This window comes from Peromyscus eremicus, chromosome 8a (genome assembly GCF_949786415.1).
Source record: "Peromyscus eremicus chromosome 8a, PerEre_H2_v1, whole genome shotgun sequence".
Classification (NCBI taxonomy): Eukaryota; Metazoa; Chordata; class Mammalia; order Rodentia; family Cricetidae; genus Peromyscus; species Peromyscus eremicus.
The window spans coordinates 97,050,643-97,078,570 of record NC_081423.1 but is presented as its reverse complement, the minus strand read 5'-3'; the positions used below and the strand labels follow the sequence as shown (position 1 = coordinate 97,078,570).

Below are 27,928 nucleotides of genomic sequence, written 5' to 3'. Positions count from 1 at the left end.
CTTCAAAGAGATCCTCCTGCCTCTGCCTCTTGGATGCTGGGATTAAAGGTGTGTGTCACTACACCCAGCTCTCTTATTGCTTCTTGACTAGGTGTTTTATCACAGGAATGGAATTATAACTAGGGAGGATGGCTGTGGTGAAGGGTGGTGGGGTTTGGACGCTTTGGAGGAGAGCAGTGCCTGCATTCTGGCTCTTCAGGGCCACGGTGACAGGCACAAAGCCTAGAACTTCTGGAGCACTAGAGACTTGGGTTACTGGCCCTCACTTTAACTACTAAGTCTGAGCTCAGACTTGTTTATTTTGGATGTCAAGGAAAGGCAAATAGGATTGCCAGATTGCAATTACATGAGAAAGCTGGCCATGTCCGTGGTCCCTAACCACTGTGGGCTGGGGAACCAGCATGGGCTGTGCTGAAGGTCACCTTGGTCCTGAAAGGTCCTAAGAACCAGAGACTACAAAGGAAAGGCAGACTATATCATGAGTGATGAGGGCATGGGGACCCTCTGGGTCATCGATCCAGCCCCTAGCTCCCTTAGGGAAAAGCCCACACACTCTAGCTGATTCTGTTAGAATGAACCTGCTCTGGTACAATTGGTGGTGGGCAATACAGGCAGGTGGCTGTTTGAATCTCCCTGGTCAGCTGGAATCCCAGTGTTCTTGAACCTGGGGTCTGTCCCTTGATCTCCTGTCCTGCTCCAGGAACACCAAGAGGCAGGTCCACCATCTGCATCTGTCTGGCTACTCTCCACAGAGGTGTCAGGTGACCACCTGAGAGCCTCTCAGTATCCTCCTCCCTAGTTATACACTCTTCTTGGGAAGAGCGATGGAGGAGGGAATGCTCCATGCTGGAGCGGGAGAGAGGGAAGGAGGGAGGAAGCGAGGGAGGGAGGAAGGGAGGGAGGGAGGAAAGTCAGGTGCCCAGAGTATGAGAACCCTGCAGAGAGGAACACACAGGCCAAGCTGGATCCACCTCTTTTTCCCTGCTGACGTCTGACCTCAGACAGACAGGAACTGAGTAACCTTGGAGGAGGGAGACAGCACATCAAGCTGCCTGCTGAATGAGCTCTGTTGAACTGGGTATGAGATATCACACTAGCAACCCCAACTTCCTCCCCAGCTGCTGGTCAGTGGGAGGTGCCCTCCACAGGGAGCCCCAAAACGGCAGGTCTGAAGGCAGCTCAAGGGGACCATCCGGCAGGGACATGAACGCACCTGCTGCTCTCAGACAACACAGCAGCCTTCCGCAGACTCTTTCCCGAGGGTGCCGAGAGCCTGCGCAGTCAGATACTACTCCCTGTGGGCATGGGAGCACATTAGTGACATTTCAGGGGCTCACTAGTGACCCCAGGCTAGGGACCTGTGGATGGTCTGGCCAACCTCCTTTCTCTGGAAGCCCCTGACCACCCACCCCTTCCATGACAGTACTTGGAAAGTAGGTCCATGAAGAAGAGCCTTTCCTGGGACAAGAGGATCTTTGTGCTGGCAAGATTACCGACGTGAAAGACAGATTCCTAGGCCTCCCCCATAAGACCCAGGCATCTGCTAGGTCAGCTGGACAACTTGGCTTAGGGCCTTCTGCAAACTAGGCAAGTGCTCTGTTACTGAGCTGTGCTTCTAGCCTGGAGTCCCCAGACCATACTAATTAAAAAATTTTTAGTGTTTGTGTGTGTGTGTGTGTGTGTGTGTGTGTGTGTGTGTGTGTGTGTATGTGTGTGAGTTTGTGCGCGTGCACACACATTTATGTGGAGATCAGGTGACAACTCTGGGGTCAGTTCTCTCCTTCCCCCTTATGTGAATTCTGGGGATTAAACTCAGTCACCAGATTTTCACGGCCAACACCTCTATCAACTGAGCCATCTTGCATCCCACCCCCCACCCATATTTTTGATAAAGGGCATCTTGGCCAGTGGTCCAGGAACCAGACACTGAGAATCATCATTAAGGCCTTCATTACTGGCCTGGGGAAGGGGCAGCTGGGAAGTCGTCTTAGAGGGTTTACCTGCTGCTGGAGCTGGCAGGACACATCTTCTCCAAATCAGTGGGGTGGGGTGGGGCTACCTGGCCTATCGGAAGGTGTCAGCACCTCTGAGCCCTGTGCCTGGTCCCATCAAGGCTTCTTGGAACCATTTCTTTTGGATCTATGCTGAGAAAGCTATTGCCACAGGCTGAATGAAACACCCTGCCTGGGTGGCTCGTGACCCTCCCTGCCTTCTAGATTCGCACTCTCACGGTATCCGCTTAGCAACACCCTAGGCGGCACTTCCCTCTGAGCTGGAAGGCTTATTAAGATGTGTCTCCATCTTCTCAGCTCATCCACAAGACTTCCCGAGCTCCTGCTCATTAATCACACGGCATCATTAATATGCACCTAATTGTTTAGCTCTGCATCGAGTCCTTCACACTGTGCCTCACACTGCTTTTTGCTGCCTATAAACCCTCTGGGGTTCTATGGCTCCCTCTGCCTTTGCAGGGCCAGGGTATACTGGAGAGTGCACATGCACGCAGCTCTTACGTGTGCACCTGGATTGCTTTGGCGCCAGTGTGCAGGGCCAGCGCTGGGACACAACTATGTGAAGGAACATGTTTATTACTTCAGAGTGAATGCTTCATTTCATTAAGCAATTATTGCTGCCCCAGGGCCACTGTGCTGGATGGTTTTATGTCAACTTGACACATGCTGGAGTCATCTGAGGAAGGAACCTCAATTGAGAAAATGCTTCCATAAGATCAGACTATAGGCAAGCCTGTAGGACGTTTTCTTAATTAATGAATGATCCACCCTATTATGAATGGTGCCATCCCTGGCTGGTGGTCCTGGTTCTAAAAGAAAGCAGGCTGAGCAAGCCATGGGGAGCAAGCCAGTAAGCAGCACCCTCCATGGCCTCTGCATCAGCTCCTGCCTTCAGGTTCCTGCTCTGTTTGAGCCGCCTTGGTTTCCCTCAATGGACCGTGATTCAGGACATGGAAGCCAAATAAACCCTTTTCTCTCCAAGCTGCTTTTGGTTATGATGTTTCATTGCAGCCATAGTAACCCTAACTAAGACAGCCACTATTTAGAAGGGTTCTGCTTACAACATGCATCCCATACCAGAGAATGAGCATTGCTCAGAGGAACAGTCCTGCCTCCCCAAATCCAGCAGGGTCACCAGGTGTCATGGCCTGATCTCTAGGACAGAAGGAGCAGACCCAGAGGAGAGTAGTTTGGTAAGTATTTAATACTAGTTAGTAGGGTTTGGTAAGCCGCTTAAGAGGTTGTAGTCTTTTGTGAATCTTTTTTCTCCCTATGAAATAAAAATGGTGGTGGTGGTGGGGTGTAAGGGTTAGGGACTCATCTGAAGTTAACAATCAGGATATTTTCTTAAAGAATATAAGGAGGGCATCACGGCACATGCTATACCAACACCTGGGAGGTGGAGGCAAGAAAAGCATGTGTTCAAAGCTAACCAGGGCTACATAGTGAACTAGAAGCCAGCTTGGACTACAAAACAAGACACTCTCAATTAGACCAGGCTGGAGAGATGGCTCAGTGGTTAAGAGTGTGTACTGCTCTTGCAGAGGATCTGAGGTGGGTTCCTAGTACCCACACTGGGTGGCTTATAACTGCCTGTAACTCCAGGTCCCGGTGTCCAGTGCCACCTTTTGGATCCACAACCACTGGCACTCACATGTGCACATGCCCCCACCCCCAACATATACACATAATTAAAAAACAACAAAACCTCAACCTAAAAACCTAAACCAACCAACCAAAGTAGGAAGTCATTTTTATTTAGCCCTGTGCCCAGCCATGCCCACGGAAGCAGAGGGCATACAGAGCAGTGAGCAGCCTAGACTGCTGAGTTATGGGAGCCTACCCAGGGCCCAGCTCCTGTAGTAATGGCTGGAAACATCACACATACGCATGTACATGCATATGCAGAGGTGAGATCAGCCTGGTGGCTGGGGAAGTATGGCTCCCCAAGTTTTTACCCCCTGACTATGCTGCTCACAAACAAGGAGGGCTCAGGTGTACAGCTTGGGGTCTGACTGTGATCGGTGTGCACAGAAACAGTCCTGAATAAGCACAGTGCAGAAGGTCCTCGGCAGGGATGAGCGCCCCACGGAGACCTACTTGGAAGCTCCCCAACCAAATGGGCGGTGGTGTGAGTGTGAGTGTGGGGATATGCCATGGCTCTGGGATGCCTTTCTAGCTCAGGGGTCCAAGTGTGGGGCTGGGTGGGGATGTCCCTGGAACTACTCTTTGGTGGGCTGCTTATGGAGATCACCCCAATCTGGCATCTGCCTATTTCTCCAGCTACCTGAGCCAGGCTTTGAATTTCTGTACCTGTGTACACGAATACCCACTGCCTCTCTTTACACAAGAGATGGGCCTAAAGTTCTACTTTCAAGAGCTCAGTTTTCATAGGATGACACTGTAAATACACCGGGGATGGTGACATATTCTCCAGTGAGGTAGGAACAACTCGTTTATATGTTTGCATTTTTCCATAACTGGAATATGTTGGGGGCAGGGGCAAGATATCGGTATAGCTGTCTCCACCTGCATTTCTAAACTCGGGAACAGGGAGAAGAAAGGGCCAGCCAGTAGGTAAGTCCAGCCATTATCTCCTCAGGTGCCCCAGAATGAACTGGCTCACTTTGGGGACATGCTGTCTGCAAAGCTGTACTAGTTTCTAGACAAAGAAGCCAGATTTGGGACACACGAGACACCCTACCTAACAGGGCCAGAGAGACACTTAACTTGCCGGGATGAGCAGGGGTTCTGAGTGGCCTTTTTTACCTTGAGGGAGCCTGACTAGTACTTATGAGGGGCTGGGTGAGGAGGCAGTTGAGGCAGAAGACCTGCCTATTGCCTCAGGATCCTGAGTCCCAGAAGTGGGCTCTTCACTGAGGTGGCATGGGGATCATACACTGTCCTCCAAGCTGGTGCATCAGGTACTGGCCGTGGTAGCAGCGGGACACGGGCCATGATGGATGGTGGGCTTAATGCCAGCTGACAGAACCCATGTCCCTGAGAGTGCCATTAAAAATAAAAACAACTTTCCCACTGAGCAGGAGGAGGCAGCTCAGATCCAACATCCAGAGGGCACAGTGGGGGAAGGAGAGAGGGAAGTTGCCACAGTGTGCCTCAGGGAGGTGACACCCGGGTATCCTCCGGAAGGAGGTGGGTCTGTGGCAGTGAACAAGCAGGAACAGAAAGGTCTGGAGGCCTGAGAGACCATAGCCGAGTGACAGTGTCATGGCGGGTCCATGGGATCCCTAGACAGGGCTGACAAAACAAGCCAGTACTGGAGCAAGTGACAGGCAGTCTGAATGTCATTTAGAGAGGGGGTGGGGAGAGTCCACTCACACATACATACACACACACACACACACACACACACACACACATACACACACACACACACGGCTGCTCCTGTATGAGATGCAAAGATTGCTCTCTGGGAAAGAAAACCACAGGCCGGTTCCTGTGTTATTGATTTCCTTGTAAAGGAAAGAGACAAGCTAATCCTTCCACGGCTGTCATTCCAACCTGAGCTTGGTCACTCACTGCCAGATGCTGGGATTCACTCCACATTAGGCCCAGAGAGCAGGCACCTGAATTTCCAGGGAGTAGGGAAGAAATTCACCCTTCCCTGAGTCCCTGACTCCTGGGATGTAAGCAGAGGGTTCAGCATTTGTGGGGATAAACTGGGTCTAGGGGCCACCCTCTCCAAGTTACAGGACTGGATTTGGTCATGATTGCTCTACTCAAACCTGTGCGGCTGGCCACCTGGGGGGTGACCAGCATCCTTTCAGGAGGGAGTATGGGGCGGGTGACCAGCAAAACAAACCCAAGTATGCAGGGCCTCCAGAACTGAAGGAGATGGAGCTGCCTAAGGCATGCTGGGAAGGAGGAGAGGAGGAGATTGAGTCCCTCACTGTGCCCATGAAGTCTGTCACCTGGATACCCTCAACCTATGAGCACTGCCCTCCCCACTCAGGCACTGGGAGTTACCTGACTGGCTCTGGCTTGATGCTGGGGTGAGTCCTAACTTGTGTGACAGATGAAGGATGCTCCCCAAAGACACCCCTCACCAGGTTGCCGGATTTTCTGGACTCTCAGTTTCTAAGAGGGATCCTCCACAGATGGCCTCACCAGAGCTCTTAACCAGTCATCCCGAGAACCCCTCCCTGTTCTCGTCTCCCCGTTTCCATCCACGGTCTGCACTGCACACGATGGGGGGGGGGAGGCACCCACCCATTTTCTCCTGCAGCTTGGCAGGGCCTGAGTGTGACAGCCTGGAGGTGCAGCACGGTGGCCTGGAGAGCAGCTGGGTCCTGTGACACTGCGGCTGCTCCCAAGACTTACGCCTCTTGTTAATGTCCCTTTCTCACTGGTCCTGAAGGCCTCTAGGCCACCTCGTGCCCTAGAATGGGTAAGGATGAATATTCAAGCGTTGGTAGCGGTGACCCACTTATTAGCAGATGCTAGACAGCCCCAGGGCACAATGGCTGATGTTGGAAGTACAAAGCAACTTTGGCAGCGGAAGGGAATGTCCTTGGGAAGAGACTCACTTCCAACCTTACTTGAGTATTAGGAACAGTCCGCTTTGCTCCCTGGGAACAAGAGACAGAACGCAGCAACAAGAGAGAGAACGTCTCAAAATCGACAGGAGGGTCAGCCCAGTGCAGCCCAGCCCCTGGTAGAGGTCATGCTGTGGGGCTGGCAAGCTGGTCCCCAAGCTGGGCAGCATAGCCAGGGCTGCCCTGCACACAGCACTCTGTCCCGAGCCTGTAAGAGCACTGAGGATAGCCTGCTGAGCCACTGTTGGCCTTGGTCTGGGGAGCCTGAGGAAGCCACTCTCTGTGATGACAGCATGAACTTGATGGTGTGACACACAGAAGCCACTGCTCACATGCCATGCCTATGTGACGTGTGGCGGGATACTCCTGTAATTCCAGCACTGGGGAGGCGGAGGCAGGAAGATGAGGCATCAAGGCCAGATTCGGTAACATGGTGAGCTCAAAGACAGCGTGGACTGCAAGAGCCCCTCGCTACAAAACAAAACCACACCCGGAAAGGCAACAACGAACAAGCCTCACCAAGCCAGGGTGAGCTGAGCTGAGACACAGAGATGCTCTCAGTGCTTGGCTGCAGGGTCTCACACCCTCATGAGGAGGACACATTGTCCTTGCCTTCAATATTCTAGGAAGAAACATTTCGGTTGAAAAGAGGAACTAACTGCTGTTTTAAATGTCACAGACAGTCAAAGGACAGAGCTATAGCACAGGGACAATCAGAAGGAGTGGGCAGGGCTCTTGAGAAGGCTCAGGAGGAACCCCCTAATGTAACCTGGCAGGGTGACCTGCTTCTCTAGGGAGAAGCTGGCAAGCAGCGCTGCTGAGCTCCTTCCTCTTCTTGAGGGGGTATCTGGAGGGAGGCTGGCGAGGATGCCCTCCACCTGCAGAGGGGCCGGGCACCTGACAGCTGTGAATAGGCTGCTCCTCTCCTCCCAGTCAAGTGTGTTCCAGGGGTGCATTGCACAACTCCTGCTGAGAACAAACTGGGGTCACCTTGTCCTGTCCCAAGGCCCCCTGCTCAACGTGGCCAGTTTGTGCCCGGGTCTCCAGCAGGCTAAGCTCCGCTCTGCCATCTGCGCTCTGGCTCGGCTGGGCTGGTGCCTGTTGACGCCTGTGACCCTGCAGCATCTGCCCACCTGAAGTGGCAGAAGCTGTCAGCTTCCAGCTCCTGGGGAGCCTTCACTGACCCGTGATGGCCTGTGGGAGGAGGGGTGGCGCTGGACGAAGATCCGGGACAAGGGGCAGAATGCAGGCTGGGAGTGCTGCAGGAACAAGCAACCCAGACAAGCGCCACAGCAGCACAGAGGAGAGCGGCCCGAGGCTAGACCTCAGTCACACACAAGCCCACTTCCTCACTGGGACCCTGGCTCCTTGGCACTGTGGCACAGAATCAAAACAGCACGTTTCCCTTTTCTTAGGTGTGTACCATGTATGCATGTGAGGGTGCACCCACTTGTATGTGGTTATGTGAAAACCAGTGACACACTCCTGTATCAGTCACATGTCTCTGGTATCAACCTCCACCTTATTTTTTGAGGCGGGGTCTCTTGCTGAACTTGGAGTTCACCATTTTGGCTAGACCAGCTGGCCATGAGCCACTGGGATCCTTCTGCTCCCTCTCCCGCCCTGCGCTGGGGTTAGATACGCATGCCTACGAGACTGGTTTTCACATGGGCAGCAGATATGTCAACGTGGGCCCCCACTTTACCCACTGAGCCCCTTCTCAACCTTGCCACTCATTTTTCCTAGTCCCTGCCACATTATGACTCTCTTTCCTCCCAGTGCCAGGACATGCACCAGGACAGAGCAAGGTCTCGAGTTTTTAGTCAGGGCACCTGACACTTTCCCATTTTGTCTTTCAGGAGCAGGGGAAGGGGGCTCAGGACCCAAAGTCAACTGAAGCAGATCCTGTGAACGCTCATGGGCCCGAATGACGGTCCCCAGGTCGCTGCTGTGGCAGTGTGTCAAGATACCCGAGAGTGCACTTGAAGCAGTGGGTGATGCAGGGGACCCTCAGTGCCCCAAGCACCCTGCTCCAAGGCCAACACAGGGATGAAGAAGGAGGAACTGACTCATCAGCTGCACTGGGAATCATGGGAAGTAGCTGGGGGCCACCAGGGGAAGGGAGGAGGGATTTTCCATCTCTTAAGGGGAGGGGCTTTGGGAGGCTGCTGATGGCTGCTGGTGGAGAAAGCGCCCATCTTGACGTCGTCATCAGATGCTGCCCACAGGCCGCTCTCAGAAGTAGTTAAGATCCCACCTATTCTCATTCTCTGTGCGCTTCTTGGGGGCTTTCCTGAGCTGGTTTCCAGAGGACGGTCTGCACATTGAGCCACAATATAAAAGCCTGTTTCTTTATCCCACAGAACATACTGTTCCAGAATAGCAATGAAGACATGATTATTATGAAGTCCTTTTAAAGACGCAGGCGGGAGGGCATCATTTACCTGAGATGATTTATGTGTGGGGTGGGAGGGAGCCTTCAGTCTACTCTCACCTGCTTGCTGCCCTGCTAACGTTTTGGGTGGACCCTGACGAGCCTCAAAATCAGACCAGCTGGTGGTGAAAGGCATGAGGCTAGAGCCTTGGGAAGGGAGGGACCACTTGATCCTGAATGATGAGAGGCCAGGTTAGAGGATGTCGGCCCTACTTCTGAGATCCAAAGAGGTTACTTGCTAGGGTCTCATTCTCCTTAGTTGGGAAGGAAAGATGCCCTGATCGTCTGCTAGGAGACTCAGGCCCGCGGAAAGATGCCAGCATCCTTGCTATCTCCCTTCTAGCTCCTTGGGGGAGGGGTCTGCAGACAGATAAAGCCATAGCACTGTGTCAGGTGGCTGTGCTGCTTTCCTGGACCACAGACCTTGGGGACCACATGCAAAGCTGGAAAGGAACCTCCAAGATGATGTCCAGACCGTCAGCCCTCTGAACTGGGTGAAGGATGCAGGTGAGGCGAAGGTTCTGGGCAGACTGGGGCTCAGGCACGGACAGTGTGTGCTACCCAGAGAGAAGGCTCCCCGGGGGCACTCGTCTTCCCCTTCCTACCCTGAAGGCTTGGCCTCTCAGGCTGGAGTGCTCGCAGGCACCAGGACAATTAGCTCCGTGAGTAATAAGTGTAATATCTGGGAGATGAAGGTAGTAATTAATGCCCGTCTGCTTTCCCGAGGGGTTCCTTCTGTTCTGTCAGAGTTATTGAGACTCGGGGAGGGAGGCTTCCATCATGTGGAAGGTTTACAGAAAAGACTGCAGGAACAATTTAACACAGCAATAACAATGCTTCTGAATAATTCACCAAGCAAACGGCAGCATCCAATACCCCCTGTGCTTGGTATCCACTGTGCTGCAGGGTGGGGAGTGTACCAGGCAGAGCCTGCAGACTGTGGTGGCCTCCCCTGTGGGGACCCACCAGAGCAGCTCAGCTGCTGTCACTCCTCCCTGGAGCACCCAGACACCGTCCTCATTCTCCTCCTGCTCCCTACACCTGGGGAGGAACTGATTCAGAGGGGCCTTAATTGTGGCATACTGAAATGCTAAGAGGCTAACGAAGCCTCATTGGACCTCTCCCGCCTTGGCGCCTGGCTGCCTGCTGGGTTCCTGTGCCCACTCCAGGGCCACAGAGGTGGACCTGGGCACCGGATGATGGAACTTGCTATCAAATACCTGCTGCACTTTCAATGGGAGGGTCAAGGATGAAATTCTACTAGCACACAAAGTCCTAGGGAGGGCTGCCTGCCCCAGTGGGGACACAGACCACAGAGTGACAGCTACAGGAACACAGACAGGACATAGCTCCTGAACCCTAGCCTGCAGGGTCCTTCAGGAGCCTACTTGGTCGGAAAGATGAAACCCACTCAGTAGTCCCTGGGATTAGTAAGTCCAGACCCCAGCAGCACAGATGACAAGGTCCATGGAACCCTGAGCTGGGACAGGGGTGACCCAAGTCAAGAGGCTCCTGGCAGAAAGACCCTGCTCTCTCCCTGCCCCTTCACATTGGTAAAGCTGCCACGGCCAGGACTGAGTGGCATCTAGCACACCTGACCACGTGTCAGGGCTGAGAAGAACCAAGTGGGGGCAGAAAGGACCAAGAGATGCCACCAAAGCTGGAGGGAAACGTTCCTGAGCCCGCCTCTGAAGCAGGCAGAGACAAATTGCCTCTGGTGCCTTGTCGTCTTATTATCTGAGGCCTGTCTGGTGTATTAGTCAGCTCCACCCCCACCACGCCACAGCACGAAGCAATCAAGAGTGAGGCAGGCGATTCATCCTCTTCCCTCATCCATGGGAAGACAGGAAGAAGGCTGGGCTGAGCCCAACCTGTCTGGAGAGGCTGTCTGTGGTCAGGGTCAACTGGAAGATGGACCAGTCTTGTCTATCCTGCTGGTGTGCGCCTAGCTGGCCTAGAGTGAGGCCAAGACCCAGAAGGTCTCTGGAACACAAGACCTTTGCAGGTACTCCTCAAACTGCGCCAGCTCACGGCAATCTGCTGGCCTGGACCCGGAGGCCCATTCCAAGCCACATTTGACTCTGTGGCCAAGACCTCACTTGGGAGTCAGAGTGAAGACAGTGTGCAGGACTCCTCTCTGGAGAGAGGGCTGGGACAGAGAAGAAAAGGGGTTCAAACACTCTCTGCCACGCACGCACGCACGCTGGCCTGGTGTGCCCCAGGTCGCGAGAGGACACTCACCAGGTAGATCCTGTAGGCATCCACCCGGCGCAGGGGCCCCCAGCACAGGTCAGTGTCGTTGTATTTGGTGTCTGTGTCCACGCCACAGGAGTCATTTCCAGTCACACTGCTGAAGAGAGCAATCGGCAAACTTGGGCTCAGCACAGGCCCCTGCTTGGCTAGAAGAGACCAGGGGCCTGCACTCCCACTTTTCATAACTGTCTCTGAGGACAAGCCACACTTGTTCATGCAGCACCATGACTCGGAGGCCCGGGAACCCAAGCTACCTTCTTGACGGGACAGGAAAGGGGAGGACACGATGCAGAAGTGCCTCGTGCGGGCAGAGGGCACAGCTGGGCCTTCTGTGTGGACAAGGACCTTAGGTGGGCCGTGTCCTCGGCTGTGGGTGTGTTTAGGGCTGTACTGTGGAAGACCCTCTGCCCTGCTGGTGGAGGAGGCCTGTGGGTCTGCAACCAGGGAGAAAGACGAGGGGGCTACTCACCAGGTCACCTGCATGAGGGAGAAGGGCACAGCTGCAGCGTAGATGGCGAGGTCTCCGTACAGGTAAACGATGATGCAGAAATAGAACAGGTTGACCCCCACTGAAAGCAACAAAGCCACAGGTCAGGGAGCCAGAGACAGACGCGTCTGCGTCCTTTTTTGACGGCTGAGTCTTTCTTCACTGCTTCCGCTGCTCTCAGCTCTTCAGGCCATTCGCCTTCTACAAAAGGTGGAAAAAAATGACCCCGAATTCCTGTTTCTTATTCTAGCTGGCTACACTGTGAGGCTGGCAGGAGATGCATCAGCTTGGGACTGGTGCCTGGGATAGCTCGACGAGGCTTGGAGATCAGAGGGAGGAATCAAATCTGCACTGATTGGGTGAGAGAGATGGCGGGGTAAGGGCACTTGCCACCACACCTGAGGATCTGCATCTGATCCCTGAAGTCCACACGGTGGGAGGGAAGAACCAATGTCAGCAGGCTGTCCCGTGCCCCACTCACATGCCCTGCCCCCAAACAAAATAAATACATCAAATGTAGAAAAGGAAATGGATTTGGGTTCAAAGAGCCAGGCTGATGCCCTGGATAAGCTCAGGCACTGGCAGCTGGGGCTGGCACCTAAGGGTCATGGTCCAGACAACCAGCTCCACACTTACATCTAGACTAAGTGTTCAAGTTCCTGATGTCACCAGTCTTAAGCGGCTGGCTTCTCTGAGGACAGAAGAAAAATGAAGTGACAGTTCCCTTCTAATCTTGGTGGCTCAGAACAGCCTACAGGTCCCCAGGGGAAAGCCTGAGACACGTCAGTCCTGGGCTATGTGAGGTCACTCTGCTCCTCAGAATCCTGACAAAAGTGGCCAGGAAAATACAATAAAAAAAAAGAAAGAAAGAAAGAAAGAACCCATAAAGGCATAGGCACAGCACCCGCTTTTTAAACATGACCAGCGCCATATCCTTACCTGCCATGTCAGAATTAACCCTGACAGGGCTTGAGGCCCTGGGGCTGTCTATCATCATGACCCCAGGCTCTAGGTACAGCCCACTCCAGCCTGCCTTTCCTCTCTGATGGCCACAGTCTCTGTGCGAAGACATCTCCTCCTCCCCATCCCCTTCCACCACCCGCCGACAGCCACGGTGTTGGCTGTTTATGAACTGCCAACAGCCCTCCTTGATCAATAAAATTTCATTACTAGACACAAAGTCGGAGGATCAATGAACTTCCTGAGAGGACATTAATGTCTGGGCTGGCATTTCTAATGACGAGAAATGAGCGTCGAACCCTGGGGAGCCTTTTGTGGAGGGTGCAGCTCCTCCAAAGGTGATGAGAACAACCTGTTATTGCAGAGAGCAGAGAGGGGGTGGGGGGAGGTGGGGGGGGGTCTGCAGCCCAACCCTCACAGAGGACATGTGGCAATGTCTGAGGAGTGTTGACGGTCACATCCAAGAGGCCAGAAAAACTGTCTCATCATCCCATAATGCTCAGGTCAGAACAGACTGACATGACAGAGGGTTACCAGCCCAATGTCACCAGTGCCAAGCCTGAGAAGTCCTGCAGGAGGTACTGGGGAGGCTCTTCAATAGCGAGGCTGCTCCCACACAAATGTGCTACTTTAATGAGATGTGGGCAAACAAGACAGAACAGACCACTAGTCTACAGAAACCTTAAAGAAATCAGGCCAGGAGCATGGGGACCTGAGTTCAGATCTCCAGTACCCCAGAAAAAAGCCAGGCATGCGCTTGTAATCCTAGCGCTGGGGACATGGAGGCAGGAGGGTTGTTAAACCTGTGAGCCAGTCAGCCTAGATGAACAGGTGAGCTCCAGGTTCACAGGTTCAGTGCGAGACCTGCCTAAAATCTAAGGAGGAAAGAGGAGGGAGACAACTGATGTCAGCCTCTGGCCTCTCCACATGTGCACCTGTGTGCACGCACACTCAGATACACACACACACACACGGATATGTACACACACAAATGAAAAGGAAATCAGGACAGGCACAGAACGCACTGATGAACAGGACGGTTTAGAATGCGTGCTCTCCCACTGATGTGCACTTGCATTTCAAGCTTGAATTTGGAGAAGACCTAAGTGGCTGCCTGGAGGGGATGCTCATGCGCTCTCCCTTAATGGGTGGTGAGTGATAGAAACTGAACAAAGGAAGGGCAGAAAAGTGGGCCTGTACACAGCCAAGCTGGCTCTGATGATCCGTGGAAACCCTCTACAGCCCGCACCCACAAACGCCTGTCCTGGACCAGTCACAAGCTGCACCTTCGATGGCAAGCCGAGTGCCTGGTGTTTAGTCAAGAAGATTCCCATTTCTGCAGTCCTCCCCTCTCTCCACAGCCACACTCAAGACCAGAAAGAACTGGCAGAGATGTCTCATTTGGCACATGGGGAGGCTTTGACAAAGGGGCAAAAAATCTACGCTAGCTTAGAGGCTGTGCTCCATGGCCGAGGAAGCAGGGACAAGATAGGTTTGGGCACTAAATATTAAACTCTGAAAACAGTCCATTTTCCTAAATAAACAAATAAATAAATACTAAATATTAAACTCTGAAAACAGCCCATTTTCCTAAATAAATAAATAAATAAATAAATAAATAAATAAATAAATAAATAAATAAGATTTACCACAGAGGCAGAAAAGGTTATCACTGGCAGATACTGGAGTCAGGTGGACACCTGCAGGCTGTAGCAAATGCCAGCCAGGAACAGGCAGAGCCCGGAAGGAGCATGTTGCCTTGGCTATCCAGTGCTGGATCACTGGGCAATGCCAGTGTGGGATCCTAGCGCCCTCTGCTGGCTGGCAGGGGACAGGTGTGTGTGGTAAAGTCTATGGCTGTGTGCCATTGGCTTTTTTCTCTGGAAAGTAACCTAGGACCTGTACTAGTAGGATGGATAACCCTTATTCTTCAGGCCAGTGGACAGCGAGGAACCCCAGGAAGCCAACGGGAAGCGGGTCATGCCTTGCAACAAGCTGGCTCCTCTGGTGGTCTGCTCTCCCCTATCTGCCCTGTCCTTCAACATGGAACCCCCATTACAAAGAACAGGACTTGAGCAAAGGTTGAATGTGCCCCTGTCCCACGCACCATCCCAGAATGACTGTTACCTTTATTGAAGAACATGGAAGCCATCTGTCCCATTTCCACCCGGTCTGTGATTTCAAAAAGGTTGGCTGATGAACGTCTCTCTGTGGGGCCAGAACAGAGAGGAACGTGGTTGTTCACCAGAAGAGCCCTGAGGGGGGCTACTTGAATGCTGGGAATTTTCTAGAACAAGTAAATCTCCAAGCTTCTCCAACTTTTGAAGCTTTCTCTCCCCTCACTACTGGTCCCCACACAGCTAGTTAGGTGCTTCTCTACTGAGCTACGTTTTCCACGCATTCGAATCTTCTAAGTTTTAGTCTTCTAATATTTTTTTTTATTTAACTTTATGTGCATTGGTGTGAAGGTATCAGATCCTCTAGAACTGGAGTTATAGACAGTTGTTAGCTGCCATGTAGGGGCTGGGAATTAAACCTGGGTCCTCTGGAAGAACAGCCAGTGCTCTTAACTGCTGAGCCATCTCTCCAGCCCCCTTAATCTTCTAATATTTCTTGCTTCAAGCATTCAAAGTCTTCTTATTTATTTAATTATTTGTGTGTGTGGTGCTGGGGGTGAAGCCTAGAGCTTGGGCACAGTAGGAAAGTGTATTAAAAACAAGCTGTATCCCCAGCCCCAACTCTAAGGAAAATTCAGGCATGCTCCTATGGGGACAGCAGGGGCCTGCCCCTCACTGACCAGCACAGGATGAGACAGTGACATTAGTCTATGTGTGTTAGGCAGGGGTGGGTGTGGGTGTGAGAGGACCAAGTCAGAGAAGCACGTGGATGCAAGCAGACCCTGACTATAGTAGAAGGATGGGAAACTGAGGCACAGAGCTCAGATAATTGCCAAGTTATATACAGGAGGCAGAGCCAGCAGAGGCCAGACCTATGTTCAGCATCCCCAGGCCTATGTTCTGGTACTGTACTCCACAGGCCTTCTAAACTGACACTTCAGAGGATGTCTGCAGAGAAACTCCCCAGGAACCTCTCTACAGAGACAGGGAGCTCTGCTGACCAGGGGGAGGTGTAGAGCTTGCCCTGCAGCCCAAGACTTACGCACAGACAGGATGGGCCGTTTCTCCGCCCGCTCATAGTTGTCTTGGGTGAGGATGTCACTGTCTGAGGCCGTGGAGGAGTCTTCATCTTCCTCTTCCTGGGAGACAGTAGAATGGAGAGGAGGAGGAGGAGGAGGAGGAGGAGGAGGAGGAGGAGGAGGAGGAGGAGGAGACAAGGAGAGAGATGACTGCACAGTGGCCCTTCCCTGGCTCATTCTGCCCAGAAGGGGTCCCTTGGAGACTCCTGTCACATCAGAAGGTGGAGACAGTAGAGCTCCTGGGACAAAGGCTCAGAATGACTGAGTGACCTCCAGATGGCTGTGTTGGGGACCGAGGTGGCACCGCTAAGACAGCAGCCACTGTGTGTGGCCCTGGAACGCGGGCCAGGGCTGCTGGAGAGAAGCCCTGCCGAGACGGCCGCGGGTACGCGACTTAACAGAGCACCACCTGAGGACGAGGGCAACGCACACACCTTGGGAGTCTCCATCCTCTTCCAGTGGAGCTGGGCGTTGGCTGCAGCCATGGCCTCCATCACAAAGGTGGTTGTCACAAAGCTGAGGGGGAAGCCACATGTTAACGGTATGGAGAAGGTTGCAGGAACTACAATCCGATCCAAGCAACAACCCCACAGCACTCTCTCCTCTGAGAGCTGTTCCCTATAGTATTCTGGGATGGTTTGGGGCCAGTGAGATGGCTCAGTGGGAAAAGGTGCTTGCTGCCAAGCTTGACAATTTGAGTTGATCTTGGGGACCCATCTGATGGAAGGAGAAAACCCATTCCTACAGGAACATGCACGCACATACACACTAAATAGACATAAAAAGAAATTAAAGTGTCATCGTGCACACCAAATGATTCGGTTTTCCTTAAAGTCACCACAGACATCAGACTCTATCTCCTGTGCACAGAGCCAGGGTGTGGGAGACGCAGATGGGAGGGTGTGCTGGCCGGTCTCATGTCAACTCGACACAAGTTAGAGTGAACTGAAAGGAGGGAACCGCAACGAGAAAATGCCTCCATGAGATCTGGCATCGTGCATTTTCTTTCTTTTTTTAAATAATTTATTTTTATTTTATGTGTGTTGGTGTTCCTACATGTATGTCTGTGTGAGGGTGTCAGATCACCTGGAACTGGAGTTATAGACAGTTGTGAGCTGCCATGTGGGTGCCAGGAATTGAACCTGGGTCCTCTGGAAGATCAAACAGTGCTCTTAACCTCTGAACCATCTCTCTAGCCCCCTGTAGGACATTTTCTTAATTAGTGACTGATTGGGGAGGACCCAGCCCATTGAGGGTGGTGCCAACCTTGGGCTGGTTCTATAAGAAAGCAGGCTGAGCAAGCCATGGGGAGCAAGCCAGTAAGCAGCACCCCTCCATGGCCTCTGCATCAGCTCCTGCCTCCAGGTTCCTGCCCTGCTTGAGTTCCTGCCCTGACTTCCTTCAGTGATGAACTGTGATGTGGAAGTGTAAGCCACAACTTCCCTAACTTGCTTTTTATCATAGTATTTCATCGCAGGAATAGGAACCCCAACTTAGACAGAGGGTGACTCCTTAAGCTGGGGAGGGGTGACAGGCGGGTGATGCAGCCCTGCTACCCAGAAAGGCCTGCTGGGGCCGACACCAAGTGGTGCTCTGAGGTGGCAGGCTGACTCACAAGGGGGCCTCTAGAGCATTTGGAAGGACAGCAGGCAACTTTTACTTCTTGCCAGAACACAGCCAGTGGCCAGCTTTTACACTATTACACACCAGTGTGAGGGCCATGGGAATGGAGGTCTGCAGATGCACCTCAACTCTGGGATCCACACTCTTCCTCTGGCAGCACTTTCATTTCCTAAATAATCTGGCTCATTTTTAAATAAGCCTGTATTCCAGTTTCTCTAAAGGGAGACTGGGAAACGGGACCAGACTCTTGCCCACAGCCTATAGGGCATCCAGAATGCACTATGCTCCCAATCACAGAGGATGCAGGGTGCTGCCCTTAGCTGCTGCAACCCTGGGCACCAATCTACTTGGGCCAGCATCTGTCTCCCTGATTTTGAGGTCAGCACAGCTGTGTCCCCACACCCTCCAGTACTGATATCAGCTAGCAGTAAATGCTCAGCCCTGCAATCAGGTGGGAAAGGACCTACTGAGCTGCTCAGAGTTAAGTCCTCATCCCTCCACCAGAGGGTAAGGGATGGGAGGTGGGCAGCCAAGCCTGAAGAAGCCCCAGAAAGGGTTCTCATTATCTTGCCTAACTGAATCTTCTAAGGACTCCGCATTTCCATGTCTTATTGGAAGCAAAACTGAAATCAATCTTAATTAAGACACAAGAAGGCTTCTTATGGTTGCACAAAGCCAACTCATTGATCATATTCAAACATAAATGGGCTTAGCAGAGAGGGGGGGCATGGCGACCCCTACCTGGATGGCCTCCAACAATCACTTCCCAGTCAGATGGCTGCCTGTGCTGAAGGGCCTTTAAAGGGGACACAGTGACATAAGGACAAGGACCCTGAGAGCATGAAGTACGTAATGAGCCAACAGCACTCTGAGGTTCACCCCAAGGTTCCCCAAAATAAGTGCACAAAGAAACCAGAACCTTGGGTGTGATCCCCTCCCAAGAACTTCTTCTGGGTGTGCTTACTTCAGTCTTTGCCTGTTTCTTTCTTTCTAGGGTGCCCTTCCCCTCAAACCTTTGATGTGGTGCAGCCCCTCTCCACACCCCCACACCCCGGGCCCTGCTCACCTCCCCCCCTCCCCAGCCCTTTCTTCAGCTATGCTTTATCTTTTTCTCTTATCAACTTGCAACTTGCTCTACAATTTATGGATGGCCTTCCCTACTCCGCCCCCACCCTCAATGTGGTCAAGTCTACAAGGGCACAGAGATCTCTTCGCTTTACCCAATGGAAAGTCCCAAACACTGAGGATGGTGTAGGAGAAGTGCTGTCTCTCAGGGGAGGTAAAGTTTCCCTCTCACTTTCTTTGGGGGGTGGATATCTACTCTGTAGCTGAGGACAACCTCCTCCTGATTGTCCTGCAGCTGTCCCCCAGGCCCTCCCCGCCAAGTGATACTAGAATCTCTGAAAGGAGGCACCAGCTGCTGAGCCTTCAACATCTAGTTGACAAAGCAAGTGTTCCTGAAGGCAAGTGGGGTGGACACAAAGCAGGTCCTTAAAAAACTGACTGTGCCTGTATGAGTGTATGTGTATATGTGTGTATGAGCATGCATATATACATGCATGTGTGTATATGTATGTATGTATGTATGTATGTATGTATGTATGTATGTATACATGTGTATATGTGTGTGCCTGGGTGCTTTTCATTTACTTGGTGAATTATTTTAAGCAAATCCTAAATTGCAAACTGATTCTCCAGCGGCCTTCATGTCTGCTAGACTCCTCTTCAAATGGCTAGGTGCGGTTTTCTCAGAGAGCAAGGACTGATGGTTAAAGAGATAAAATTCAGAACAGGGAAGCTGAGTCTGCCAGGACTAGCTGACCAGCACCTCGTGAGATAGCCCAAGGCTTTGCTGCTGTCTTGGCTTAACTGTTCTCTTAGCAGGAAGCCCTGGTGACCCTTGGAGCCATTTTCTTGGCTCTGGGCTGTAGTAGAATATTATTTTAAAGTGTGTTACTTTTGTTTATGTTGCATTTGCTTAACTCTGTGAAGCTGCATTACTGTGCCTGTCTAAAACACCTGGTGGTCTAATAAAGAGCTGAATGGCCAATAGCAAGGCAGGAGAAAGGATAGGCGGGGCTGGCAGGCAGAGAGACTATATAGAAAAAAAAATAAGAGAGAGCTAGGAGCCAGAAGGAAGAGGACTCCAGGGGCCAGCCACCCAGCTACACGGCAAGCCACGGAGTAAGATTTACAGAAGAGAACAGGAAAAGCCCAGAGGCAAAAGGTAGATAATTTAAGTTAAGGAAAACTGGCTAGAAACTAAGCCAAGCTAAGGCCAGGCATTCATAATTAAGAATAAGCCTCCGTGTGTGATTTACTTAGGAGCTGGGTGGCAGGCCCCTCAAGAGACAAAAACAACCAACAACACTGAGCCAACTAGCTTAGGACCCACTTCCCTACACACATGGGAAACAGCAATCTTTTACCCCTCAAGAGCTTTGGGGTAATTAGGAGACATTCAGGCTCCCTGGGTGTACTTCCTCCAGTTCTGTCCCCAGCCCAAGGACGTGGCAGCCCACACCCCACCCCCACAGCTCTTACCTCATGAAGCCCAGGAACACCAGCAGGATGAGGCTGACAAGCCACCCGGCAGTGGCAAAGGCCTTGGGCATGGTGAGTGCGCCCGTGCCCACAATGAGGTTAAACATGTACACCAGCCCAACCTGGAACCAACAGGAGCGACATTCAGCCAGGGGATTAATTAAGGTAAGGGCAGCTCTGGGTGACATCACAACTGTGGAGGCCTTTGTAGGTCTTCACCAGGGAGACGGAAGGGACAACACCTGAGTCCTGAGGAGCCAGGCTCTGTAGCCGGGCGTTGGGAGGTCAAGCATTGGCATGGACACCCAGAGACTGACAGCCATGAGACCTCCATTCTCGTCCATGTAAGTCTGTTTCCGACATCCAAAGCCAGCTGTGCTCGGCTCAACCTGGCTGGGGCTTCCTGAAGACAGAGTGCCCCAGGTAGGACACTGGCACAAGGCTGACCAAGACCACTGATCTCTAGAAAACCTCCTGGAGACGGCTGATCCCTGGACTCCCTCCTCTGCACCAATCCTTGCCCCTGCCCACTGGGAAGCAACATCCACACACCACTGGACTAAATCGTTCTCCCTACACCAACTTCAGGATTGTGCTGCTTGGTTTGAGACAAAGCCTTGTGATGCAGTCCTGTCTGGCCTAGTGCTGTGTAGCCCAGGCTGGCCTTAAACTCAGGACAATCTTTCGATCTCAGGCTTTCAAGTCTCGAGATTACAGTCATGCATCACCACAGCTGACAACCAAATTCAGGATTTAAAATGGTAATAGCGAAACCTGGAAGAGGGCTAGAGAGGGCGCAGAGAGTAAAGGGGCTTGCTGCCAAGCCTGACAACCCGAGTTCAATCCCCAGGACCCACATGGTGGAAGGTGAGAACTGACTCCCGCAAATTGTCCTCTAATGCCATCCATGTGAGTGTGTGCATATGCACACACATACACATACTACATAAATAAATAAAAATGTAAAAAACTTGACACACAATTCACATGCTGTAAAATTTAACTCAAAAGACATCACCAGACCCTGCTCAGGTTATCTTGGGCATGATAGACTACAAAGGAGAGAGGTGGGGACGGTGACAGGGACTACTGTGTGAGGGAAATGGGATGAAGAGAAGCAGCGTAGCTTTGTTAGGAGATGAGGTAAAGCACTTTGAGTAAGTGGTACTCAGCTGGCTCTGGTGGCCCACTCCTGTCATCCAGCATTTGGGAATCCACGAGAGGAGGGACACAGGTCTGGCCAACTTAGGTTTCACAGTGAGCTACTGAAAAAAACAAAAAGACGACGACCCCACGCTGATGAGACGGCTCAGCAGGTACGAGCGTGTATGGAGAGGCCTGACAGCCTCGGTTTGATCCCCTGCACCTGTGTGACGGTGGCGAGCACCAACTCCCGGAGCTGTCTTCTGACCTCCGCACACGGCTGCATCATGTGCACATCCCCCGCCGTGTGCCTCCCTCCTTCACGAGGAGATAAAACAGTACAAAGGAAGAGGTGAACGGAAGGGACTCCCAGGTACGAGAGTCTGCAGCGGGAGTGGAGGGGTTGAAGGGCCTCGGATGTGAGGTTCAAGGGAGCATTGACAGACGGTTGGGGCTAAGGGCTTTTGAGTATTAATGCCATGGACAGACAGACAGGCAAACAGCTTGCTGAGGGCTCTGAAGAGAAGAATCAGGGCCCCCGTGGCCTGAGTGGGGGTGGTTTCCCAGTGTAGCCTGCAGCCAGGCTCTCTGGCTGCCATGCTGGGGACAGAAAAAGGGGTGGGGAATGTATGGCCACCCATACTTCCAGTTTTGATCTAACTCATGTCCTTAGGTGAGACCCTGGCACTCAGAAGTCTGTTAGCTAGGGATTCACAGCGTCCAGATCTATTTGAGGGCACACTGCAGAACTGTGGCCTGAGCAACAGCTGGAATCTAACATCGCAGTCTTCCAGGTGTCTGTTGGAGGGAAAGGCCACTGCAGAACTGTAACCTGAGCAACAGCTGGAATCTAACATCGCAGTCTTCCAGGTGTCTGTAGGGCTTTCTGGAAGCCATATAGTGGCTGAGGTAAGTGAACCAAGCCATGGGGGATACAGGAAGTATCCTTCCTCGTGGAAGTGATGGGGGTGCCATGGTTTGGAGGGTTTTAAGCAGGTGTGAAGGGGCAAGACAGTGCAGGGGCTCCTCTACCTTGTATTCTTGCTGAGGCCGTTTCCAGGTTTAAATAGAATCTGATCTCCTTGATGGAGAATCCCATGGAAAACTACCCATCTCTGTTCTAGGAACCAAAGGTCAGGATGTCCTTTGTTAACACTGTTTATGCGGAACCTCCTGCAGATAATCGCTTATCTTGGGGTCTGTTAAAACTGCTTACGCCATGAGCCCTCCACCCCCAGCTGAGTGAGATGTCTAGATGAGGTCTCTGCCCTTAAAAATCCCATGTTCTGGACATGGGCCACACTTAAAGTCTCCCCACCCCTACCCCCAAGACTTGGGTGTGGTCCCAGCCAGCTGGAATAAAAACTTTCAATTGGTTATACACTGTGTCTGAGTGGTCATCTCTGGTGGGCTCCCCCTAACAGGGCGCTAACAACAGATCCCAGCTGACCCCTAACATCTGGATTCCATGCAGTTTCGCTCTCCACCTACCACTGTTCCAAGAAGCACTAAGCAGGGGTAAGAACTTTGTGAAAACAGTCTGGGTGAGGCTTCTCACGCTGGAAATAAGGAGAAGACGGGGGCCTTAAGAGAGTGACACTGGTTAGGCAAAAACTTTATGGGAGAATTAAGAAGCTGAAGAAGCATTTGTAGAAGCTGGGCTCCTTCAATCCCAGCACTCGGGAGGCAGAGGCAGGTGGATCTGTGAGTTTGAGGCTAGCCTGGTCTACAGAGTGAGCTCCAGGACAGCCAGGGCTACACAGAGAAACCCTGTCTTGAACAAACAAACAAACAAAGAAGTATTTGTAGAGTTGGAGAGATGGCTCAGTGGTTAAGAGCACTGGCTGCTCTTCCAGAGGACATGGGTTCGATTCCCAGCACCACATGGCAGCTCACAGCCATCTATAAATTCAGTTCTGGGGGAATCTAATGCATTTATCTGGCTTCTGTAGGAACCATAATCGTATGATGCACATATATACATTTAGGGGAAACACATAAAATTTTTAATTAACTAAGAAATAGAAGTTGTCTTGCTTTGTTGCTATTTTTAGGTCCAGAGTAAACACTGTGTGTCCATTGGGAGCTCAGAGAGCCACACAGGGCAAGGCAGGATTTCTTTGCCATCTGTGGGCCTCAGAACTCTGGTAACATATTAAATCCTCTTTATTGCTGGGTGGTGGTGGTACATGCCTTTAATCCCAGCACTTGGGAGGCAGAGGCAGGCAGATCTCTGTGAGTTCGAGGCCAGCCTCGTCTACAGAGTGAGTTCCAGTACAGCCAAGGCTACACAGAGAAACTTTGTTTTGAAAACAACAACAACAACAACAACAACAAACAACAACAAAAAAGTATATCCTCTGTACTTTTGGGAAAGGTACTCAGTGAACACTGGTCATGAGAAACAGGCAAAAGGAAGCCATTCTCAACTCAGCCATAGGCCAGATCAAGAGGAACTGTGGAAAGGGAAAAAGGGGTCACATGACAGTGGGGGAGGTGACCTCCTTGGAAGGGTGGCAGAGAGTGGAGGAGTAAGCTCCTGCTGTGATCTCTTTGGATAAACTTACATGCAGGCTCACCCAGCTCCTCTGGCTGAACTAGGCACAGCCCCAGCAGCCCCACACCCTAGGCCTATGTGCCTCTCCTCCATCTAGAAGACACCCCCTCCGGAAGAGGCCCTCTGATGGCCGTCAAAGGGATCAGAAGGCAGCCACGCTGTGTGAGTCTGACCAGGATTTAAGACTGCAGGGCTGGGGAGGTGGCTCAGTCAGGAAAGTGCTTGCCACGCACACACGAGTTTAATCCTGTGCACACACATGAAAACCTGGGGTGCAGCTGGGCGTGGAGGAAGAGGCAAGTGGATCTCTGAGTTTGAGACCAGCCTGGTCTAAATAGTGAGTTCTAGGCTAGCCACTGCATAAGACTGTCTCAAAATAACATACACTCAAACTTAGGGATGGGAGCGTGTACTTACCCCAGTACTAGGGAGACAGGGGGACCCTTGGAGCTTGCTGTCCAGCCAGCCTAGTTGAACGAGTGAACTCTAGGTTATGAGCACTTACTACTCTTGCAGAGGACCCGAGTTTGATTCCCGGCACCCATGTCAGGCGGCTCACAAGCATCTATAAGTCACTTCAGGGGATCTAACACCCCCTTTTTTGCCTACATGGGCACCTACACTCATCTACACACACACACACACACACACACACACACACACACACACACACACACTAAGGTTTTAGATAGTAAGAATAAATCAAAGAGACAGTGAAGAAGGGAGGGGAGGGGGAGAGGAGGAGGGAAATGGCATCAGTGGCAGCGGCACGGGCACTGACAGGGGCAGTGGTGGTGTGTGACTGGAGAGACGGCTCAGTGGTTAAGACCACTGGTTGCTCTTTCTGAGGATCCAGGTTTGAGTCCCAGCTCCCTCATGGCAGCTCACAACCATCTGTAGGTCTAGTTCTGAGATCTTATGCCCTCTTCTGGCCTCTGTGGGCACCAGGCACATGGTGCACAGACATACATGCAAGCAAAATACCCAAAAACATAAAATTTAAAAACAATAGCCAACCAACCAACCACGCCCCTACCTCCCCAATCAGACTTATTCTAAGAGAAACTAGGGTAACGTGGAAGAGGCAGGGGGAAGGAATATAAGAGCCAGAACTACAGAGTGGGGAACTACAGGGAAATAGCATCTTTTAGACACACCAGGCTAACAGCCCATGAATTCACAGTGACGGCATGCACAAGACCTGGGCACGCTCAAGCCTGACCAAATCCCAGGGGGAAGGAGGGTGTGAAGTCACATAACTACTGGTGACTGAGAGCTGTTGAGAGAGGAGAACCAGTAGCCCCTGGTAAGGAACTCATGCTCCAGTAGGAGGCCACAGGCCCAGAACATGTTGGTAGCACAAGCTGAACTTGATGGTTTTTTTGTTTTGTTTTAAAAAGAACACGAAGTTGAGTGGGTAGGAAAGTGGGATGGATCTGGGAGGAGTTGGGGGAGGAGGTCAATATGCTCAAAACATATTACAAAGTTCTCAAAAAACTAATATAAAAAACCGCTTAGGATCTGGAGAGATGGCTCGGTGATAAAGAGCACTTGCTACTCTTACAGAGGACCCTAGTTCAATTCACAGCGCCCACATGGTGGCTTAAAAACAGATATACCTCCAGCTGTAGGGGATCTGATGCCCTCTTCTGGCCTTTGTGGGCACTGCATGCATGTGATCGATAGATGCAGTCCAAACACTCATACAGATAAAAAATAAATCTTTAAAAGAAAAACGAAGATCCATAGGAAGAAGGGGGCTGCTTTCCTCATAACCCTGACCACCACCTCCTGGTTAACACTACTCAACGCCACCATCACCCATCTTTTCCCCACATCTCTCTTCACTATTAGGATAAAAAAACAAAACAACAACAACAACATAAACAATGCAGCACTTGCTTACGGTAACTGCAGAGACCCTGGATAAAATAGGGCACATATAAAATGCAAGGGAAAAGTGGGGCTGGGGGGCAGAGCTCCCGAGGCAGGCAGGCCTAACTGTCCAGGTTCCTGTGGACACAGGATAGCACCTGTGAATGATTACTTGAACAAGGGGAGGCATAAGAAATGGGGACAGACTCTGTTTTCTTCTAAAACTCAGTCACAGCAATGACTCATTTCCTTGTCTCTGTTTGTAGTTATTGTAAGAAAAAGCAGGAACTGGGGCAACTTTTAGGGATAGTGCAGACATCTTACTGCTGACAGGAGAGGAGACTAGCAACTATCACATGACCGCACGGGGCAGGCTCGGCGAGGGTCACTGTCCCTCCTGCTCCAGCACTCGAGAGAGACCTGCCTTGCTAAACTGCAGAGGTAAAGGAAGAGGGAGCCTTTGTGGCTCTGTGAACAGCAGAGCAGCTGTTGAAGCGGGGGAAACTCTAGAAAGAAGGCTCCGGGGAGAAGAGCCGCTTTTCATGGCGATAGCTGGTAGCAGTGGGTGAGTCAATCCTGGTTAGTCACATGATCACCTCCAGCTACACATCCAGTTAAGGCCCCTGTGCTGCAATAACCACAACCAAGTGGATATTACACAGAGAAGATAAACTGAGTGTGTGGGGGAGTGAGGGGGCCACACAGTCAAGACAGAGCGAAATCAATCGCTCTAATTGTCCTAATTGCAGCCTCTACCAAACTGCAGTTGGAAGCCTCTGCAGTTCATCGCCCCTTTCAACATCTAAGACCATAAAAGTTGCACAATTTAAAATTCAGCTAAAGACGAAAGAGGTCACAGACTGCTGAGGTGGACGAAACTCAAGACAACAGCTGTCAGTGACAACGGCAGAGCTGTGTACAGCCTGTAGAAGCCCTGAGGTAGGCATTACGGGAGACTAACAAGGTAGTTATGTTTGGCTTGACGCTCTCTGGTAGGCATCTAAAGGGGAACTGGAACTGGAGAAACAGTTCAGCAGTTAAGAGCACCTGCTGCTCCTACAAAGGATTTGAGTTCAATTCCCGGCACCCACACTGGGCAGCTTACGACCACCTGTAACTCCAGCTCCAGAGCATCTGGTGCCCTCTTCTGGGTTTGGTAGGCACACACACATCCCCACACAGATGCATCATTAAAAATAAAAACTTTTAAAAATAAGAAATAAATGAAAGGAGAATGAGCCTGATATTTATAGTCTGAGCCCAGACAGCTACACCCTGACTTCAGCCACGTGCAGTTTCAGTCTCGCTTTTCACTAGGGTCTACTTAAACCAGTAAATCACCAGCACAGTCCACGGGTAACAGTGGGCTTCTCTAGACAGCAGGAACATGACGGTGAGCAGGAAACATTTCCAGACGAAAACTCACATAAGGAGAATAGAGCTCCCCGGTCTCCGTGATTTCACCCGCCATCTCCAAAGAGCGAGGAAGGGTTGGCCGAAGAGGCTACTTCTGTGCAAGGCCAGCTGCTGCGGTGGTTCCTAGGACCAAAGAGTTGAGCTGAGTTTTCTGATGGACAGAGATGGGAAGCGGGGAGACTGCCTCTTACACCTCCAGCCCTTTTATCTCAGACACTTTGGCCTCAGTATCTCTCATGAGACAACCCTGGTGGGACACAGCTCCCTGGACAATACCTTCTAACTTTATTCTTGCTAATGCAAGGCACTTCTCTGTGCCTGGATGCTGCTCACACTCCAAGTGACTGAGGGGCCTTCGAAGCCACTGAGCCTCACTCACCATCAAAGCCCCCCTTTAACCTAAGGTGCTTATGTCCATTTCATTCAGCATATGTGAGCTCACTACGATACATGACAGCTCGCCCAACTGTCTGCCTCTCTGCACACAGGTTGCCCCTCCCAACCTAACTCTTTGGCCCCAAGTCTTCTTTTAAATGGGGCCTCCCGCTCCCTCACCCGTCTTCTGCCCTGCTTCAGGGTTCCCCATCCTGAGCCTCTCCCTCTCCTCCCCTCCTGGTGAGACTCCAAAATTCACACCTATGTCCCCCGCATCCTACCCTCCTGCCCGTCCCAGACCTGCAGCACAGCTAGCTCCCGGCCCCAGTGGCCACCGCCTCCAGCTCCGCTGCTGCCACCCGGCGCCAGCTGTCCCGCACTAGGGCCCGCTGCGCGCATGCGCATGCTCCCCAGCCCACCTTCCCGGAGAGCGCGTCGGGAGGGGCACAGTGTTCTGATTGGATGCCCCGCGGGGGCGTGGCCGGGATTGGGCCCCG

General features: G+C 51.9%; 1 protein-coding gene across 2 annotated transcripts in view; it reads right to left on the bottom strand.

Annotated features, from left to right (window-relative positions):
• Tmem104 (transmembrane protein 104) overlaps positions 1 to 27,843 on the bottom strand; it is a 57,753-nt gene extending 29,910 nt beyond the window's left edge. For both annotated transcript variants that reach the window (XM_059272082.1, XM_059272081.1), the window contains exons 1-8: positions 27,732 to 27,843; positions 27,067 to 27,179; positions 20,066 to 20,187; positions 16,333 to 16,414; positions 15,862 to 15,958; positions 14,830 to 14,910; positions 11,725 to 11,824; positions 11,244 to 11,352 (exon numbers count right to left, since the gene is read on the bottom strand). In XM_059272082.1, the coding sequence (XP_059128065.1) occupies positions 11,244 to 11,352; positions 11,725 to 11,824; positions 14,830 to 14,910; positions 15,862 to 15,958; positions 16,333 to 16,414; positions 20,066 to 20,187; positions 27,067 to 27,111 (636 nt within the window). In that variant the 5' untranslated portion in view covers positions 27,112 to 27,179; positions 27,732 to 27,843. The remainder of the gene's footprint in view (positions 1 to 11,243; positions 11,353 to 11,724; positions 11,825 to 14,829; positions 14,911 to 15,861; positions 15,959 to 16,332; positions 16,415 to 20,065; positions 20,188 to 27,066; positions 27,180 to 27,731) is intronic.
• Between the last annotated feature and the right edge of the window lie 85 nt (positions 27,844 to 27,928).